At 33.2% G+C, this 16,844-nt stretch overlaps 1 protein-coding gene across 1 annotated transcript in view; it reads right to left on the bottom strand.

Moving 5' to 3' along the window:
• PROS1 (protein S) overlaps positions 1–16,844 on the bottom strand; it is a 60,947-nt gene that overhangs the window by 10,988 nt on the left and 33,115 nt on the right. Inside the window, exons 5-11 of the mRNA XM_068545604.1 lie at positions 16,189–16,311; positions 15,958–16,089; positions 12,917–13,042; positions 10,163–10,284; positions 8,455–8,570; positions 5,443–5,632; positions 274–441 (exon numbers count right to left, since the gene is read on the bottom strand). Coding sequence (XP_068401705.1) covers positions 274–441; positions 5,443–5,632; positions 8,455–8,570; positions 10,163–10,284; positions 12,917–13,042; positions 15,958–16,089; positions 16,189–16,311 — 977 coding nt within the window. The remainder of the gene's footprint in view (positions 1–273; positions 442–5,442; positions 5,633–8,454; positions 8,571–10,162; positions 10,285–12,916; positions 13,043–15,957; positions 16,090–16,188; positions 16,312–16,844) is intronic.

Here is a 16,844-nt window from a genome sequence, read left to right as displayed (position 1 = left end):
CGTTGAACTGATACTTGGAGAATTTTTGAAAATCTACTTCTCCATGAGTAACGCTGCGAATTTAAATGGGCTCAAAAACACTACATTCATTTTCTTATTTCCTTAATATAATTTCAAGGGTTGATAATGTTATTTTTCCATGTTCAATTCAAGTTTTCACAGTTGGTGTGTTCAACAAAATAACTTCATTTGACTCTCAGAAAAACAGATTTTCAAATCTATTACAGATGAAGGAATTCATCCATGATGAATGATATAAGCTTGGATCATTACCGGTCTAATGAGTGCATTCTCCACTTTCCGAGGTATTGCTGCAAAGTATACTTTGGTTTCTAGAAACCCACTGGTAGGCTTAAAAAGGCTTTCAGGTTTATTTATATTCATTACAGCTTCTTTAGCTATTTTTACACTAATACTCTGTTCTAATTCTTCCACGGAGACCTATAATTAAAAAGACAAAAATTATCAAACAACCAAACATTACTGCTTTTCATTTGAAACACCACGATTGAAAAATCCTGTTATTATTCCAGTATATAATTTTCCAAAGTAATCATTTTACTGTACTTATTAATTTGTTCCAATACATTTGAAATGTCACATTAGTATAAAGGTGATAAAAATGTGTTTTAGTGTGGCAATTCTTGATCTAAAATTAAATCAACACCATATTTTAAAGTTTAAAAAGCAATATTTTTCTATTACATTTAAATACCCATTTATAATATATATCTTTCAACACCAGTGTGCCATAAAATTAACAGTTTAAAAAAGAAAGTGAGTCACTCTACAAAATCTTAGAAAACTTTTGTGCCCTTATTTTGCATTTGTCTGATAATATAAATAGGAAATCAATAAGGTAAATAAAATTTTAATATAAATTAAGAGAAGTTAGTACATTCAATATTCTGTTCATTATGCACAAATTATATTTTATTTCAAAATTCAAAAATAGTTGAGGTCATAAGAAAGCACAATACATTAAATTAAATTGGGTTTTTCCAATTTTGAAAGTAGTTTGGATTTCTAAAAAAGGTTGGAAGTAATGGTAACCAACAATAAAAAAAAAAATCTTCCCTGGACTTCCCTGGTAGCCCAGTGGTAAAGAATCACCCTTCCAATGCAGGGAACGAGGGTTTGATCCCTGGTCGAGGAACTAAGATCACCACATAGTGCAGGGCAACTAAGCCCACACGCCACAACTATTGAGCTTGCAAGCCTCAGCAAGAACCCATGGGCTCTGGAGCCCACGAGCCACAACTATAGAGAGAAAACCCACACGTTGCAACTAGCGAGAAGCCTGAGCGCCGCAATGAAGAGACCGCGCGCCTTAGCAAAAAGATCCCGCATGCCTCAACATAGATCCCATGTGTCGCAAATAAGACCTGATGCAGACAAAAAAAATAAGGAAAATAAATAAATAAAATCAATAAATATTTTTTAAAAATATCTTCCCACAAAGGCAATTTGAAGAACCATTGCTGCAATCTCATGTAAAACTGTAGGACTCAAAATGCAAACTCTTCGTTTACTTATCAATCAGGGAAGCCAAACAATAGGCATATTAAAGCACTACTACAGGAAGGAAAAAACTATACTCTAAAGTAAATAAAATAAATTTGGTAACATTTACAGATTTAAAGTTGGTCAAGGCTCTGTCCTTAATATAACCAGTCACCATCATTTTATTCTAATGATTATTCCCTCCTTGAAAGATGTTCTTAACTTAGCCTCCAGGACCTCCGTCTGGCTTGCTTCTCCTCACACTACTTCTCAGTCTTCTTTGCTGGATCCTCTTCTTCTCAACCTCTATAATAAGCCCCAGAGCTCATCCCTCTAGTCATGCAAATATTTTTAAAGGGGGCTTTACTGTCCCACTCTAGGGCAAATTTGGGGGTGGTGGGCACTTTTAGTTTTCACAGTAAGAGGTATGCTGACATTGCAAGATGCTAGACACACCCTGCAATATGCAGGATAGTCATGCAAAATAAATAATAAAATATCCAATGTCCTACAAATTTTCTGAACATTCCTAGTAGATATTCATGTAGGGTATACTCATGCTTATAATTACCTGTGTTTGTGTGTAATATAAACACAAAATATCTGTTGCACCATTTCAGCATTCACTGAATTTTTCAAGAATGTTTTAATCTTGTAAACAAAGAATAGACTGATGTTTCTTTTGTTTGGATCTTTATCAAGATTTTCTCACCATTTTGGAAAATTACTATTACTAACGGCAATACCATTTATGCACTTACGGTTTTTGAGTTGCCAATACAACACCCCCCAGCATGTCTTCAGTTGTAGCTTTCATGTTATTCTATGTATAGGAGTAAGCTTTGACAAATATTATACTTGAACTTGAGCATTTACATATGGAAATATATATATATATTTTAATTATTTTCTTTTTTATATAATAATTAGAGCATTATATTGGATGTGATAGAGTTTAAAACCACAGATTGACAATAACCAATCTCAGGGCCTTTAAAGCCCTGTTTATGCTGAATACCAAAAAGTTTGTATCTACCTTAAATTGAAGGCTGGACCTTAAAAATATATACAGAATCTGACCACTTCTCACCACTCCCACTATCAACACTCCAGTCAAAGCTGCCATCTTCTCTACACTGTGTTATTGCCATAGTCTCCTAACCCCACATCCTATTCTGTCCTTACTCTCTACTGTCTAGTTTCCACAAAGCCATTAGGTCCTAACCAGGATTATCTTTTAACATGCAAATTAGATTATGTCACTTCTCAAAATCATCTAAGTTAGCCTAAGACTCTGTACTTGCTGTTCACGTGACAGAATTATCTTCCCCCAAAAAGTTCTCCGGTCTTGTGTCCTCAAGTCTCATTCTAATGTAATCTCATCAGAGGTGGCTTTCCTGATTCCATATGCACACTCACCATCATCATTCTCTATTGCCTGGCCTTGCTTTTCTTTTTTTCTCATAGCATTAATCACTATCTGACATGCCTATTTGTTGATGCATTTGTGGTTTTCATCTCACCACCACAATGCAAGCTCCATTAGAGCAGGGACTTTGTTTTATTCACTGTTGTATCCCCACCACCTAGAAGAAGGAATAGCACATAAAGTGCTCAATAAGTATTTTGTTGAATAAATGAAATTATTATACAAATTATATATTTCCCACCAATATTAGGATTATACCCAACTATGAAATATAATAATCACTTACAAAGTAGCAATATTTATTCCTACAGGTTGTAGCCATTCTAATGACTTAATCATTACACATGCAATTTTTTTTATCTGGATTACAAAACAATTCTGTTATACGCTTTAATTCTAATTTCTTATTTTTAAAGTATTTTATTTAAAATTTTAAAATAATTTAATATTAGTAAAACAATTGCTATAAAGTGAATAGTCCAGTTTACAGATTAATTTAACTTAACCACTTTGTCATTAATTAAAATTAAAATACTTATTTAAAGTATTTATTTATTTGAAATAATTTCGGTGCTGCATAAATTTGTTTGAAACAGTATAATTCTTTAATAAATCATCAGGATTAAAAGCTAGTAAAACTACCATGCTCCCATACTATCTATTAAATATAAAAGATATGGAGTGAAAAAAGAAATCCTATTTATTGCGGGGGGAGGTAAAATGCATAAATTGTTAAAATATTGAATTACAATTTAAAGAAAAACAGCAGCCAGCACCAAGTTTACTACCAGAGTCAAGTTTTTCTCTGACTTGCTTATTGTTCTTAAACTTTATTTTTTATATAAACTTGTATTCAGTTTATAGAGGGAGATTTTAATTTAAGTGTTTTAGTTAAAACATGGGCATATCATTAAATAATAGTTTCTTTTTAACAAGAATCATAAACATAGGAGACAAATAAATGAAACTGAACAGCTACCTTCCATCCATCCCGAATCCTGTCTTTAATAATATCACTCATGAACAGTTCTTTAATAAACACTACTTGCAACTCATGATAACTTCACAGATAAATATTTACCTTCTTCTTTATACATATTATATCCTACCTAGAAATTTATCTAAATTCACCTTCAAACAGCTGATATCTTCAATTTGTATAAACTAATTAGAAAAAAATTCTGTTCACTCTCTTTTGCTGCAAAAGTGATTTTAGCAGTTTTAGATAGGTGATTTAGGGACGGTAGGCATGAAAATGTATTCTTCAGCACATTGGAGGTATAGCTGTATGCATCAAATATTCTAAATACAGATGTAGTAGGAAAGATGTAGTAACAAAGATACACTAATAAGCATCAGAAGTCAGAGAATTTTAGTGACTTCTCTGACAGTTGCATTTGATCTTGTGAAGACACTATTCTTTTAAAGTTAGGAGCCCAAAATCCATGGCTGCCAAATGACAGACAGTCCCCTTTTTGGTGAACCATATCTGCACCCAACTGTTCTTTATTACCACCTTCCTGTAACATATTTCACATTATATTGTATTAGTTCATAATGCAGCATCAGCTACTAAACTGTGAGGTACTAACCTCAAGAGCAAGGACAAACTCCTGCTATAGTTTTTGCGCCTTGAACTCAGGGATGTAGCACTTTAAACATGCTCACTAAAAGCTTATTGAGTATATGACTGCAAGAGTGGATAAATATAAGACTGAAATAATTTAGTGATGACTTTACATGGCTGCTCAACATGGACCTCTTGTCAGTTCCCACAGGCTTAGAAAGTGTCTGTTTGGGGCACAACACTCTTCTCTCCGCTGTTCTCTGCTGAAAGTAGCATTGATTTAATTGCAGAAAGGAATTCTCCCCTCTGTGGACTAACAGTAATCCCTTCTCCAAGTAATTCCTTCTCCAAGGAAAGCTCCATTTTAATACAGTAGATTATAGTGCTGTTCTTGATTATTAAAATAAAGACTCACTTATAGGGATTATCTAAAAATGCTAGTTTCTAAGCACTCTAGTTGGTACCAGCTAGTGTATCCTGTTTGTACAAACTGATTATACCTACATGATAATATTTAAAATTAAATTAAATTTTTTATTTTGTTACTATGTGTATTTCTCTTTTACATTAAAAATACTGATGGCTATCCAGTGTAGTTGTCCTTGATCAGTGTTGTCTTTGAATAACCCCTGACCTATAGGAGCGATATCACTGTTCACCCAGTGATAGCCACTAAAAAAGGTAAAAAGTTAAAGACAGAGTAGTTGCCTTTAACAAAGCAAATAACTGAAAACAACTTCAGTTATGGGAAATCTGCAATATATTGAGAGATAATAACTTCTCAGGCTGTTTCAGGGATTTACAGCGTGTAGAATATACTTCACACAACATCAGATAAACCCAAAATTATTTTGCTTTGGTATCATTATTAAAAAAATGATCAATGATTTTATACAAATTGCATCAAAGTGGAAAGATTCTTTATGAATTCAGCAAAACGTACCATATTCCATAAACCATCATTAATAACTTTGCCTCCAGTTGTGATTTTGGCTGTATATTCATTCTTAAACTGAATTTCAATCTTTCCCTCACGAAGTGCAATCAGGAACCAAGAGGACTGATCAGAAGATTCTGCATACAGGATAACACCTTCTGAATCATATGTCCGGAAATCAAATTCAGCTGAAAATCTAAACAATGGACAAAGAGAGAGCCTTAACTGTAAGAAATATTGAAGACTATGTTATTCTTTTTTTTCGTGTACTGGCAAACAGCAATACGTTGAAAGAGTCAACTCTTTCTTTCCCTGGAAAAAATAAAAGAGAAGGGCAGGATTAAGCTGTTCTTGTATTATCTCTGGCTCCATGTGTGTTTAAAATCAAGTTATTATACTTTCTTACTTATTTGTGGAATCTTTTTTCCCAATGAAAAGATGCTTTGATAATTTTTCATCTTTTGGCATTTGTTTTGAAGGCACTCTTTAAAATGCTGGAATACTCATGTACAAATATTAGGCATTTGTCTCTCTCGTGGAGCCTTTTATACACTATATAATCTGACATTAAGATTTCTTTTTTTTTTTTTTTTTTGCTGTATCCATACATGATTAGTAAAAGATGTTACAATTCCATGATTGAAGTATATCCATCAAAAAGCATATTTTCCTATGATTTCATATATGTCAGGAAGGAATCACTCACAGAGATATACAAGGTAGCATCTGGATGATTGCAAGCATAATTAAGACTTCATGTGTGGTAAAGGAAGGTAAAGTCAAAAACTTTTAAATGTGTCTGTTCATTTAATTTCAAAAGCTCTCCCAAACTCTAATTGCATAAATCACTATACTAGAGTACATGGAAGGAGAGCTTAAAAGATATAGTCATGTGTTTGGGACGATCTGAGCTCTGATAACACCTGTTGCTGTTAAGACTCTGCACATATATGTATGTAGCTACTACAGGGGAGGAAAAAATCTTAAGGATGCTGGACTAAAAAATAATATATATCAATTCAGTGCCCTCAGGATACTTTAATGAGAATTAACATTAAAGTTTCCAAGGAACCAGCAAAGCAAAATGACTGAAAAAAGATAAGCAGGGAATAGGAAAAATAGTTGTATAACTATTAGTCATCTGAGTTAAGTTAAAATAAAGGTAATTTAAGTTAAAAAATCAAGAATTCAGATAATTACTAAATAAGGCAAGAAAGAATCCCACACTCTTTCTTATTCCACATATAATAGTATAGTGATAGAGGCACCATTTGCAATAGGGCACAAATCTACCTCAAATGGAACAAAGAAAAAGTGATAGAATAAACTTTTTAGTCTTTAGAATTCCAAGGAAATATTATAAAGAGGTAAATGTGGAGTAAAGTATGTTGGGTAGATAACAATGTAGTAGGAATTTACAGAACTCAGATTATATTAAAAAGAACAATTTTGCTTCGAGTAGGGACTTTTATTCTCTTTCATATTCCTCACATTTTGCTGATGTGAAGCATATATTATCTTGCCAAAACCCGAATCTATGTACACTCAGGATCTTATAGAAGTTCATCCTATTATGGAGATAATTTCCTTCTCTTTGTAAAATCATGTTAAACCAGTAATTCAAAGAGTCATGTTCTGCACATTTTCTGTCTGGAATACATCAGCATACTGATTCATTACACTGGGGAACAATTCATTCTTTTTCAGAAGTATTGTAGAGTGAAAAAAAGTGAATCTGCTAACTTTGGGGTAGGGTAAGTATTTGATCATGGGAAACAGAGCTGAAGGAATTTTCAAAAAAAGAAAAAAGAAATAAAAAAGCATTAGCTGTTCTTTGTGTTCATTACACAGGTGGCAGCTTATAAAAATTCATCAAGCTTACATGTAAGATACATGTATATTTCTATGTGTATATATATATTTATAATACTTCAATAAAAAGTTTAAACTAAACAAATAATAAACAAATAAATACTGAAAGAAATAATTGATCCAATTTGATCCAATGTTACAGCCCAAGTATCTGTGAATTGTGAAAAATGAATACCTCTGAAAGTGCCTGAAGGTATGTAATAATGAACTCTTCTCTCTCATTCTCATTACTCTCATAGCAAGGAAAGGTTGTCTACAATCTATATCACTAGAAGATATTATTTGCTCTGAGATGTTAAAGGGGAAAACCACAACTTGGGGGAAACGAGAGTGTCAAAAGAGCACAATTAGATCAGTGAATAAATTTCAATGTTCCTTAATGATAAAATTTCTATGGATTGAGTTGAATTATTTAATGAATAATCACTCATATATCTAATGAATTAAATTCTAAATATGCATGCTTATCTAATTAAAATATTTTAAAATTTGGACTCTATAATCAGTCTCAAATGTTTCCTTTCCATTATTCCAACAAAATTCTGAAATTTTTTTCCTAGTTCCAACAATGTATGGCTCTGAGAAAATTTTATAATTAAAGAGTCATGACTCAAAAATAGAAGTAACTACTCCCTCACGAAAGTCAACCTAAATACAGGAACGGCAGGTAAAGTACCCAGATAGTCAACTAAAATCATGCAATGCATTCCTTTAAAATACTACTTAAGCAATCTTATACAGTTTCCTTAATATTTATGAATATAACTATATTCTAAAACCAGTATTTTGAATATTTCTCATTACTTAATTTTTAACAACATGTATAAAGAATGAAAATTTCACAAATACATTAAATCTACTTTCCCAGCTTCTTAGTAAATACGTATTCACTAGAAAAGGAAGAACTATGGGATAAAATGATCATTGGAGAAAATCAGCCTAGAACGACCCCAAGTGATTCAAGCATGAAAATTACGTGTAAAGATAAAAATGAACTTTAGGGTACCTCATATTATCTGACTGATTATACACCTAACTTATCTGATTGTTAATAAAATTTCGTACATTTTAAACCTTTCAGTCACTTCTTTTCTTATGTCCTGACCTGCTTATCTCTAGAAATTATCATTGACATTGGTACCTCACCTGGTGATTTCCGGCAAACGAAATTTTAAATACAAAACAACCCCTACAAACTGCTCTGCCAAGTAAAGCAATTCATAATTTTTGTCAAGGTTCAAAGGAAGACACACTGGAACAGCCTGGAGAAAAGGCAACAAAACAAACAAAAAGCGTAGGTTACTGCTTGGTGTTTGTGTCAGGGTATCATCCTTTCTCTAGTTCCTAGTGTTCTTGTCAAATGTATCCTCTGTGATACACTAAAATAAATTAAGAACACCCATAGTGATAATAAAGCAATATCTTTTACTTCCTTGTATAGTCCATCAGTATAACCTCCAAGAATACACGTTTTAAAGTCTTATTAAGCCAAAATTTTTCTGAGCAAAAATGTGCTATCTAGATAGTAAAGGGAATGCTGGAAAACCTGAATGGGTTAAATATAAAGTAAGATATTACTGTAATCTCCAAGGAATTCACCAAAAAAAAAAAGTGATTTAGAGTCATCTGATGTAACATCAAGGTTTTTTCCTTCTAAGAGCAAAAACAAACATTAAAATGGAAAGGTTTTTAAGGGAGAAGTTCTTGGGCATACATACAGGGATATTCTGGGGGGAACTGTGTAAACAGCACTGTATTAAATCTAGGTCCAGAAATAATATCTCATTTCCTCTTAGAACTTCCATAAATCTATTCCAAGGTAGATGGTAATGTGTAACTACAACAAATACTGAAATAATAGAAAACCAAATTACAAAATAGACATGCACACAATACAGTCCAATGAAGTACTACCAAAGTTACTACGTATGCCAACTAGCTTACCTTACCTTTCTTTACCAAGTAGGTGGCATAACATGAAATGTTACATTTTTTGGACATACACAGCTTTCTCTGGGTAGCAGATATAGAGGTATGTGTAAATTCATGATTAAATCATTATTTAGTTTAGGGCTTTTTTTACTGTCTGCTTCATAAGCATTTGAAATTTCACTTTAACTTTTAAAAATTAAAAGAGATTCAAGAATTTGACTAAAGATCACTAACATGTGATCCTTATTTAGGAAAAAAAAAAGAGCTTCAAATGTTGACCTATTTATTACAGTGGAAGAAGAACTAGAACCTACCCCCAACATTCAATTTCTGGATCAATTATGAATTGAATCTTAGTAATTAAAAGCAATTTTGAGAGATATAAATTAACAAAATTGACCTCTCTGAATTTCGATATACTTAAACCCCAACTAAATCCTACTCTGACAAAGTTGTTTACACCTGAGATTTTATGAGCACTCTTGCAAGTACTAACATGCCTGCGGCATGATCAAACTTGTCAGAGTGCGATAAAGAAAAGCAGACACTGGAAAATGTTTTCTCTAAAGTTCTATGAAAGACTTTTTTCTCACAAAGAGGAGTATAAACCTCAGCTTTTCTTAGTTTCTTAAATAAACATACACTTTGCATTTTATATATGTACAGGCTATACAGATGAGCACTCTCTGAACTGTGGCCCTGCAGCTTTTCTTTTTTTTAATCCAGTCACTAATTATCCACAATGTTTACCACTTACATGACCAAAATTAGTAAAATAGATTGTGACTCATAGCCTGCTTTGAACTATAGCAATTATAATAGACATCTGTATTCTCTTGATTTACCTCAACTATGTGGAAATAAGTACCTGGTTCTTTCATTTTAAAAAAGAGATGGGAAGGTTAGCCTTGCAAAATGTTACCTCACAACTCTTCTGATCTTGAGCAAGTTTGAATCCTTTCTTCCCATCACAGTAACAAGAGTAACCTCCAGGGTGATTGACACAAAGTTGAGCACATATGTTCTCAGAGCATTCGTCCACATCTGGGGTAAAAGAGAACATAAATTTTAATATCTCCTAAATGTTCAATCCCACAGAAGAAGGACTATGTTGATTTTAGTATGAGATAATCAATGATAATAAATCCTCAGTGAAAGAAATTCCTTTGACATCAAATCACATTTATACACTTGCCATTGAAATTTAAATGAGTTACAAGTGTAATTTCTATTTATTTATATACCTGACCAACAAATTTAATGAATAACTTTCAGTAATTAATAATTAATAAAGATATAACAATTATACTAATTTTATGATTTTGAAGAAAAAAAGACTGAGAGTCTCCAGGTAACTGTCACATCTGATCATATGAATTCCATTGACACTACTTCTTAACTCTTTGCTTTGAAGAAAAGAAAAGGAAGGGAAGGGAAGGGGAGAGGAGGGGAGGAGGAGGGAGGGGAGGATAGGAAGATAGGGAAGGGAAGGGAAGAAAAGATCCCTTTTAATTGAAGGTTAATGTAATTGGAGATTAAATGATCATATCAAGAAAATTTCACTTTCCATAATGCAATGATTACTGGCGACAATAAATTTAAGGGCATATATTTATTTCTTATGTAAAAAAACAAAAAAGCAAAAAACAAAAAACCTCACTGTGCTATTACCTCCCATACTGTGAAATCTTCTATATGATCCCTGTTCCTACTCCATATTTTAAGAAAATCATTCTTGAAAAGCTGTAATAAGATGCTTCAGCTAAAGTACACTTCAGAACTACCTACGATCCTTGACCGTTTTGATGAATACACCCTGTGATCTTTGAAAATTCCCAAACTCAAATACTATTATAGCATATAAGTTCTCCCTTAAAATGCCTTAAAATAGACCCCCCAAATTAGTGAACCCTCAGTACCATAAAAATTGAATAGTATAACTAGAGTAATAAAGTATTATATATTTATATATAAATATATTTATATTTTCACATTTATATCTTTTTTAAAAAATCTGTCATTCGTTGAATATAACTACAATATTGATGATGAAGTTGGCTAATAATAAGTCTGCAAATGCTTAGAGCTTACTACAGTAATTTCCACCTGGAGTGGTGGGAGAGTAGGAATGGTGGGTTGGGGGGATATTTTTCAGTGAGTGCATAAGGATATAACACATCAAAATCTCAAAAGGAGTACAAATAGTTGAAAAAGAAACTATTCTAAGATTATTATCAATTTAGGCAAATTCATAGAGACAGAAGTAAGTTGGAGGTTATCAGGGGCTGGGAAAGGGAGGAGGGGGAATTTATTGCTTAACAGTTACAGAGTTCTGTTTGGAAAAGTTTGGGAACAGATATGGTAATGGCTGCATAACTGTGTGAATGTAATTAATGCCCCTGAATTGTACACTTAAAAATGGTTAAAGGGCACATCTTATATATATATTTTGCCACAATAGAAAAATTACTGATTGGATTCGTTTTAGTCATGGTATTAAATTCATTCTGAAATTTTAAAAAATTCAAAGGAGGATATGAGATAATTTATATATATCCATGCTTTTTAAAAAAATCTCTCTAACACAGTGGTCCCCAACCTTTTTGGCACCAGGGACCGGTTTCACGGAAGACAATTTTTCCACGGACGGTGGTGGGGGGTTGGTTCAGGAGGTAATGTGAGTGATGGGGGGCGATGGGGAGCGGCAGATGGAGCTTCGCTTGCTCGCCCGCCACCCACCTCCTGCTCTGTGGCCTGGTTCCTAACAGGTCGTGGACCGGTGTAGGCCCGGCCGTTGGGGACCCCTGCTCTAACACATCTAAGCTACCTGAGGCACACATGGCAGCACCACTGGAGCCAAATGAAGTAATCATAAGCTCCAAGGGGCTCTCCCAAAACCACAGGCACTGACATTACTAATCAGTACTTCTCAAGGTTTTAGAGCTTGGTTATCATTTGGTTATGAAGAGATTTTCTTTTACATGTATTTAATTATAATAGAACTAGGTCATTTACTATTTTACAATAAAAGGCACACTGATATATGCACAGAAAATCATTGAAAAGCTTGGTATAAAACCGAAGATTTCTAACCACCCTTGTAACATCCACGTGATTTTTAAATTTGCCTTTCTTTTTGTGCGTGTGTTTTTCCTTCGAGCTTGAAGTTCTTTTTATCTTTGAATATTATAAAATGTTTTTCCCTGGTGGCGCAGTGGTTAAGAATCCGCCTGCCAATGTAGGGGACACGGGCTCGATCCCTGGTCCGGGAAGATCCCACAAGCCGGAGCAACTAAGCCCGTGCACCCCAAGTACTGAGCCTGCGTTCTAGAGCCTGCAAGCCACAACTACTGAAGCCCGCGCGCCTAGAGGCCGTGCTCCGCAACAAGAGAAGCCACCGCAATGAGAAGCCTGTGCACCGCAATGAAGAGTAGCCCCCGCTCACTACAACTAGAGAAAGCCCGTGCACAGCAACGAAGACCCAACGCAGCCAAAAGTAAATAAATAAATAAATAATTTTAAAAATGTGTTCTTTTGCTCATATATGGGAGGTCTCCAATTCATATACAGCTTAGCGGGCCAATCAGATTGCATACTACTAAAGAACCAGTGCTTCTCATATCAAATCAGGGTGCAAACACCCTCTTCACCACCAATGACACCACCAGAACTTTACCTTCACAAGACTTTGATATGGGATTGTATCTGTAGCCTTCAGTGCATTCACATTCAAAGTCTCCTGGGATGTTCTTGCACACAGCTGTGCCACAAATGCTTGGCTTCACAGAGCATTCATCCACATCTATAAATGAAACCGGTATATTAAAAAACATTTTTCCCATACCAGAAGATACTAGCAAAGACCCCTTGATTTGTGTTTCCTGGATCTAGTTTAATATATCTAATGAGACAACAAAGTGGTCTGGGAATAACAAAATATTAAATCTATCATCATATATTAGTTCACTAAATATGATTTCTTTATACAAATACATAGGGAATTTGACTAATGGTTGCTATTTCCTTTGTAGTCACGTAAAAGAAAAAAAGCGCTATTTTTTCTTGTCTACCAGGATACAGTATGAAAATAAATGGGAGACTCATCATATTCTTAATATGTATTCTTAAATACATGTTTCTGAAATATGGTCTTAACAGCATATTTACTCTGTATTATCACAAATATAAAAAATAAAAATGAGATGGCTCATCAGTCTTACACCTTTCCTCTGGAAATGGACAATAGCTAAATCTGCATACTATTATTGTGGCTTAAAGTATTCAAGAGTGATTCAAATTTAAAATGGGATTGGGTAAGGTGTTAAAGTATTTATAAAGTGCAGCTAATTCAGCGTAAATGTTAGTGTTAAATTACTATTCCAGAAATTTCAGGTGCGTTTATTATATTACATAGTAGAGTAGGAGATGAAGTATTGATTGCAACTAGTTACTGAATAAGCACCTGTGAGAAAAACAAAACAAGTGACAGAAATAGTTCAATAGAGATGTAATTATTAGTGAACTCTTCTCATTTGCACTCTCTCAGGAAAGGCAAGCTCAGAATGAAAAATATATTTTCTACTCTAAAAAGTTGATATTAATAGTTTAATTTTTCCACAGACTAATAGCCAAATTTTCAGACATTTCTCTATTTAAAATGACCTGCACAAAAATAAATGAATCAATCCCTTGTGGTAAGGGAATTTTTCTGTATGTTGATTGTATTGGTGACAATATCCTGGGTGTTATAAGGTACTATAGTTTTGTAAGATTTTACTATCGGGAGAAATTGGGTAAAGGGTACATGGGATCTCTTTTTATTATTTCTTACAACTGCATGTGAATCTACAATTACTTCAAAAAATACTTACTTTTCTAAAAAGAGCTATAAAATCCATATTTTCTACAGAAAGTAAAAACATATGACTAAATTTATTTGGTTTGAGGCATATTACAAGGACTCATTTAAATCATATGAGTGTCAGTTATAGCATGTACATTTTATGACTCTACACTGACATCTAATGTCTGATGAAAAGTTTTATTCTTGCATTTTTGCACATTTACTGGCAGCTTAATCCCAGCCATATCCACATTTTAGCAAAGGCCCTATTGTAACAGTTGTATACATATTCTTCTTCTAGATCTGTACTTTATTACTTAGGTATCATGGATAAAAGACTATGTAAATAAAGAATACAAGAACATATGTTCTGATCATCAGAGACACTCATTTATAAGAGAACTTTTTGTTAAGGTGTATTAATTCAATGGATAAGGATTAAATTCCTATCAATTAAAAATATAAATTCTTTAGCAGTATAGACTATTCAAGTATTTAGATGTAGAAGTTTTAATGGGTATTATTTGCTTGTGGAATGCATATGGTATCCCTTCATTATAATGGTTTTCTATAACTGGTGTTTTAATGATATTGATATTCTAAATCTCTAACCTCAAACACCTTCAAATAGGCAAACAAGAAAGATATATAATCTGAAATTGGATAACTGCTCATAATAAATCGTTAGCTTATACAGTTCACCTTAGAATCACTTAATTGCACTTTAAATGATATTATAGTAAACTATGCTAGACTAAACACTACAATGCAGTGAGGGACAGCCACTCCTTGTATATGAATTCAATTTAAGGATTTACCAAAGCAGATATGAATAGAGTTGAAAAAGAAAACTTTACATTTTAACTTACTAAATTTTTTTACTTCATACAAAAAGAGGAGAACTGGGGGGAGAAAGAAAAAGAGAGGGGGGAGAAGGAGGAAGAGAGGGAGGGAGGGAAGAAGGAAGAAAAGGAAGGAAAGAAAGGAAGGGAAGGAGGAAAGGAGAGAAGAAAGAATAACTTGCTCCCATTTTCTAAAGGCAAAATTTAACTCCAGGCTGGAGAACTTCATTTTTAGTCACCCACGTACCTAGCACTTATATTTGAAGATTTAGTAAAGGTAGTTAAAGCAGTCTAATGGAAAAGACATTATGCAGAAAAAAGAAAGGTAAAATTTGAGGGAAAGAGAAGCATAATTAAAAAAAAAAGAAATACACTAGTTAAATGACTTAAAAAGCTAAACTAACTGACTGGAATTATTTAAGTCTGAAATTAAAAAAAAAAAAAAAAGTTATGACCAGTGATGTGATCTTAGATGTATAAAGAGAAGGAAAACCAGAGTTTCATCTTTTTCAAAACCACAACAGGAAATGAGGTGCAAGATGAAGGGTTTATATTGGAAATTAGAAAGGTATTTCTGACAAGAAAATATAAAATACAGTGAAAGAAGTTATTAAGGATTGTGGTGATTTATTTGTAAACTGTTTATCTTATTGGAATAAAGGATATACTATTATAGTGTCTGGAAGAAAAAGGATAAACAACGATTTCGCAAAGACTGTAGTATGCAAGGACTTGCACTAAAACTTCATTTTATTACCATATAATGAAATTCTTCATTAAAACACGTGCATGTACACACATGCACACACAATAAGAAGACAACAAAATACTCTGTGAATAAAAAAATACTCTATAAACAATAAACCAAAGGCTGTCCCATAGTATCACAAGGTTTCAAGGTAGATAATAATGTATACTTATTACAAGCACTTACCACCTAAGAGTTTTCCAAGAATTTCCTGGGGAAATTCCTCTAACTGAATTTTGCTCTCACATAGTATATACCTTTTTAGTCTACCTTCTTACTCTTACCTCTGCAGTCCTTTTTATTTGAAAGCATAACAAAACCACTTTTACAGGAACAGTGGTAACTTCCAGGTGTATTATCACAAATCTGGTTACAACCTCCATTTACATTTGAAGGATCTTTGCATTCATTTATATCTAAAAAGGAGGAAATAAATTACTTTTAAAGTAATAAAACCTTCAGAGAACTTTTCAGGAGGCCAATCCAGATGAGCCAGCTGGGTTTATTATACATACCAAATTCACACTTCTCTCCTTGCCAACCTGATTTACAAATGCAAGTGAATGTAGCTTGGCCATCTTTGCAGGTCATATATCCATCTTCATTGCATGGCAGAGGATTACACTGGTCTGAAACGGCTGAAGGAAATATATATCTATTTAATTTTTACCACATGCCATGGTAAAATAGAATTATATGCCCTTTAATAGAATCCTGTGCACAAAGCCTATGGTCAATGGAAAAAAATTACAACTCATTCCTTCAAATACTTTTTCATTAAGAAAAGTGGATCCATTAGACAAATCTTCATAATTATTTTGCAAAAGGGAACTACTTTTATATTTGCAAATATATACAGTACTTTATAACTGTAATTTAATATTCTTTTCATATATTACCTTATTTGATCCTTAAAACAATTCCATGAGGTAGGCAGAACAATAAAACTACTCAATATCAATAGAAATAGTGTAGTATCAATAGAAAAATTTGGAACTTCCAAATTGGGCTAAGATAGAATAACAGGGACCAGATTTATTCTCCTGCTTTAAATAAATAGAATTCTAGTCAAATGGTTTTCAGACATTGGGCAACAGGTAGCAGAATACTGTGATTCCTAAGGAGGGACATTTTCTTCATAAAATGTCACAGCACTTTATCACTATCTTAA

Source organism: Eschrichtius robustus, chromosome 6 (genome assembly GCF_028021215.1).
Source record: "Eschrichtius robustus isolate mEscRob2 chromosome 6, mEscRob2.pri, whole genome shotgun sequence".
In the NCBI taxonomy this organism is placed as follows: Eukaryota; Metazoa; Chordata; class Mammalia; order Artiodactyla; family Eschrichtiidae; genus Eschrichtius; species Eschrichtius robustus.
The sequence above is the reverse complement of the archived record's forward strand: the minus strand, read 5'-3'. Positions and strand labels throughout refer to the sequence as shown.